At 44.0% G+C, this 4389-nt stretch overlaps 1 protein-coding gene across 2 annotated transcripts in view; it reads left to right on the forward strand.

The window, feature by feature from the left end:
- DYDC1 (DPY30 domain containing 1) overlaps positions 1-4389 on the forward strand; it is a 24763-nt gene that overhangs the window by 1133 nt on the left and 19241 nt on the right. The window contains exons 1-3 of one of the 2 annotated variants that reach the window (XM_010834150.1): positions 652-725; positions 2549-2686; positions 2775-2944. In XM_010834150.1, the coding sequence (XP_010832452.1) occupies positions 2798-2944 (147 nt within the window). In that variant the 5' untranslated portion in view covers positions 652-725; positions 2549-2686; positions 2775-2797. Of the gene's footprint in view, positions 1-651; positions 726-2548; positions 2687-2774; positions 2945-4389 lie in introns of those variants that run through there. The other variant, XM_010834151.1, reaches the window with a different exon arrangement.

Consider the following 4389-nt stretch of genomic DNA (forward strand, 5'->3'; position numbering starts at 1 on the left):
GATCTTCCCCACCCAGGGATCAAACCCAGGTCTCCTGCATTGCAGGCAGATTCTTTACCATCTGAGCCAGCAGGAGCCCAATTAGAAAGGGACTTTGCAAGTAACAGAGCCTGGATTGCAGGTGGAGGCAGGGACATCCTTTCTTCTCCATTGCAACAGAGTGACGCATAAAAGCAGACAAATCGTTCAGTATCATGACAGAAGGATACACGTGCAAAGGAAGCTTTTTACCCACTATTTGTCTTAAAACACTTCTCATGCCACCCAACACACATACACACACATACACAGTTTGTCCTCACTCCTGGTTTTGGAGACCTTCCTCATTCTCTTTTTATTTGCACAATAATTCATTGTGTGGCTGTACCTTAACGATGGATTCCCAATTTGGTTATTGTTAGTGATAGTGCAAAACAACTCTGTGTATGTGTTGTAACAGAGCGTAGGGAGCTCAGCCCTTAGAATGCAGCAGTTGCTCTGGACACCCCCTAGCAGGCATTGGTTCGGCTCAGCCATTAGTCAGTACAGGCAGTGGGCCCGCCCATAACCAACCAACCAACCATCAGTGAGTGACCGTTAGTGGTCCTGCTTAACCATTGGTTGTTGCTGCAGTGGGCTTCACCCACAAGCAGCCAACTGTCAGCTACCGTTACTCTGGAGCACAGCCGAGGATCTGTTGGTGGAGTAGAGATTTGTGGAGTGGTGGTCCTCAGGTGCAGAGTGTGGTAAGAGGCGGATCCAGGCTTTCTCCATGGAGCCCTCCAGTTTACCTGGCCTCGGGCCAATGGGCGGGCTGGAGGGCCCAGGGAACAGGCCGGGGGCTCTGTCCTGCAAAGTTTCAGAGCCCTTGCCAGGGCCACCCCTTGGCCTTAGCCCTGGGTTGAGGCAGTGGTGAACCTCTCCCCCATTCCTACTAGCGGTGGCTGCCTGTGGAACCTGTTCCTCCCCACACCCTGCAACTTTTGGGCAGAACATTTACAGGAACACCGTTACCTGACCATGATCTGATACCAAGAAGTTTGCAACAACTAACTCCACTCCTCTCTCATCTTTCCTAGAAAAGGGCTTGGCTGAGAGCTTTTGGGGACTTTGGGGGTTTTAAGGCATGAGCCACCCAGTTCCTTGCATGGCCCTGCAATAAACCTTTCTCTGTTCCAAACTCTGACGCTTTGGTATTGTTTTGGCCTCACTGTGTGACAGGCATATGGACTTGGATCTCAGTAATAATATCACTTCATATTTTTGTAAGATAGGATCCCAGATGTGAAATTGATGAGTCCAATGGTAAATACATATGTAATTTTCAAGATATTTACAAATCCTTCTCCATGGTGTTATGCCATTTTGTACTCCTATCAATGAGAGAGAGAGTAGGTTTGAGATCTATGAATGGAAATCAAGGGGTCATTGTTTCTACAATTTTGTGCAGAATATTAGGTGCAGTTGTTTAGGGACAGGTCTAGACACACATTCTGTCCCCTGAAATTGCTCCTGTCTGAATATAACAGATACTCAGTGTGTATTTTTTGAATAATGAATACATTTCATCAGATTCTCAGAGGAATCTGAATTCCATATGGGTAATTCAAAGGTGATCACTGTTTTCAAACACCTGAGACAGAATGGTTACTGCATTCCTCCCACCCTCCCTCTTTCTTTTATTCTTCCTTCCTTTCTTGTCTAAGATTATTCTTGTCCAGATTCATTAGTAAATTGGGACATTACTGAGAGAGTGGAGAAACTCATTCACTTGCCCATGGAGGGCCAGCTGTGTCCACAGTGTGAGTGAGCCATACTTTTTGAGGAGCTAGAGAAACTTGTCCTCTTGTGGGAGGACAGACACATGCATACACAGAGAGTGCTCAGGTAGTGTGACAAATGCTGTGTGAGCTGCTTGGGGAAGGAGGACCATCTTTGCATTGCCTGGGAGACAGTTATATGAGCCACAGCAGGGAGAAATGAGAGGGGATTGATGTCTTTCAGGTGAGGAAGTATTTTCCAAACTGAGGGGGATTGAGGGTGCCATCACATGTAAAAGTCATGGAGATGGGAACATGCAAGACATGAGCAGCAGGATGCAAGATCTTCTGTGCAGTTAAAGCCCAGGAGCCAGAACTGATATCTGGAAGTGAGCCTGGAAAGAAAAGTGGAGCCAAAGCACAAGGAACTTCATATGCTATTCTTGGAAGGTTGGATTTTTTTTTTTAATTCTTTAGCCTTGAGATATTTGGAGTTTTAAAAAATTTGAGGTGGACGATTGTGATATTTTCAAGAAATAACTCTCATGGCTTGCAACGAACATCTTAAGTCATGTAGGATAACAGTTCTGGAATCAAGAGTTGGCTATAATTCCCTCTCCATCATGCACAACCTGTGTGATCCTGGGCTGTTTGCTTACACTCTTTGTGCCTGGTCATCCTCATCTGCACAGTGGGGCTAAGGATACCACGTTCAGGTATGCTGTGAGGATTTAGTAAGACATGCATCTCTTGTCATATGGACATCTCACAATAATGAAAGTAACCCTTCTCTGACCCTTGGACTCCAGGGTCCTTCAGGATTTGGAAACTATTCTAGTTGTGGGAACTTTTGTGGAGCCATTTTGGAAACTGCTAGAAGCATCCTGGAGCCAGCTTGCTTGTGCCCTAATGTGCTGATGGCAGGTGCCCATGGCTGGTGACAGAAGGTAAGGCTTTGTTGGCCTCACTGGACTCTGCCTTGACTGTGCCTTCATTGAAAATTTCCTGCACTAATGCAAAACGTTTATCTTTTAGAAGTTTTTATTTAGCAATTAGAAATGGAGTCAGCGTATCTTCATAAGTTTCTTGGGACATGTCTAACTGAAGGTCTTGCAGAAGTGGCAAGGATGCGTCCAGTGGATCCAATAGAATATTTAGCACTGTGGATTTATAAGTATAAGAAAAATGTGACCATGGAGAAACAGGTAAATATGGATATAGTTTTAAAAAGTTATTATTTATCAAAGAATAGTTGGTTTACAATATTAGTTTTAGGTGTACAGTAAAGTGACTCAGATCTATGTATGTATTATGTACATATATATTTTTTAGATTCTTTTTCCATATAGATTATTACTAAATAGTCAGTCTAGTTCTCTGCACTGTACAGTAGGTCCTTCTTTACTAATACGTAGTAGGGTGTATACATTACTTCCAGATTCCTAATTTATCCCTCCCCTCTCCCTGAACCTTTCCCTTTTGGTAACCATAGCTTTGTTTTCTATGTCTTTGTGTCTGTTCCTGTTTTGTAAATAAGTCTGTGTGTATCATTTTTTAGATTTCGCATGTAAGTGATATTGTATAACACTTGTCTTTGTGTGATTTACTTAGTATGATAATCTCTAGGTCCATCCATGTTGCTGCAAATGGCATTCTTTTTTTGTGGCTGAGGAGTATGCCTTTGTCTGAGAAGGCGATGGCACCCCACTCCAGTACTCTTGCCTGGAAAAATCCCATGGACGGAGGAGGCTGGTGGGCTGAAGTCCATGGGGTCCTGAAGAGTCGGACATGACTGAGCAACTTCACTTTCACTTTTCACTTTCATGCCTTGGAGAAGACAATGGCAACCCACTCCAGTGTTCTTGCCTGGAGAATCCCAGGGACGGGGCAGCCTGGTGGGCTGCCATCTATGGGGTCAATATGCCAGCACTCAATATGCCAGCAAATTTGGAAAACTCAGCAGTGGCCACAGGACTGGAAAAGGTTAGTTTTTATTCCAATCCCAAAGAAAGGTAATGCCAAAGAATGCTCAAACTACCGCACAATTGCACTCATCTCACACACTAGTAAAGTAATGCTCAAAATTCTCCAAGCCAGGCTGCAGCAATACGTGAACCGTGAACTTCCAGATGTTCAAGCTGGTTTTAGAAAAGGCATAGGAACCAGAGACGAAATTGCCAACATCTGCTGGATCATGGAAAAAGCAAGAGAGTTCCAGAAAAACATCTATTTCTGCTTTATTGACTATGCCAAAGCCTTTGTGTGGATCACAATAAACTGTGGAAAATCCTGAAAGAGATGGGAATACCAGACCACCTGGCCTGCCTCTTGAGAAATCTGTATGCAGGTCAGGAAGCAACAGTTAGAACTGGACATGGAACAACAGACTGGTTCCAAATAGGAAAAGGAGTATGTCAAGGCTGTATATTGTCACCCTGCTTATTTAACTTCTATGCAGAGTACATCATGGGAAATGCTGGGCTGGAAGAAGCACAAGCTGGAATCAAGATTGCTGGGAGAAATATCACTAACCTCAGATATGCAGATGACACCACCCTTATGGCAGAAAGTGAAGAGGAACTAAAAAGCCTCTTGATGAAGGTGAAAGAGGAGAGTGAAAAAGTTGGCTTAAAACTCAACATTCAGAAAA

The sequence above is a fragment of the Bison bison genome, unplaced genomic scaffold (assembly GCF_000754665.1).
Source record: "Bison bison bison isolate TAMUID 2011002044 unplaced genomic scaffold, Bison_UMD1.0 scf7180017864029, whole genome shotgun sequence".
NCBI lineage: Eukaryota > Metazoa > Chordata > Mammalia > Artiodactyla > Bovidae > Bison > Bison bison.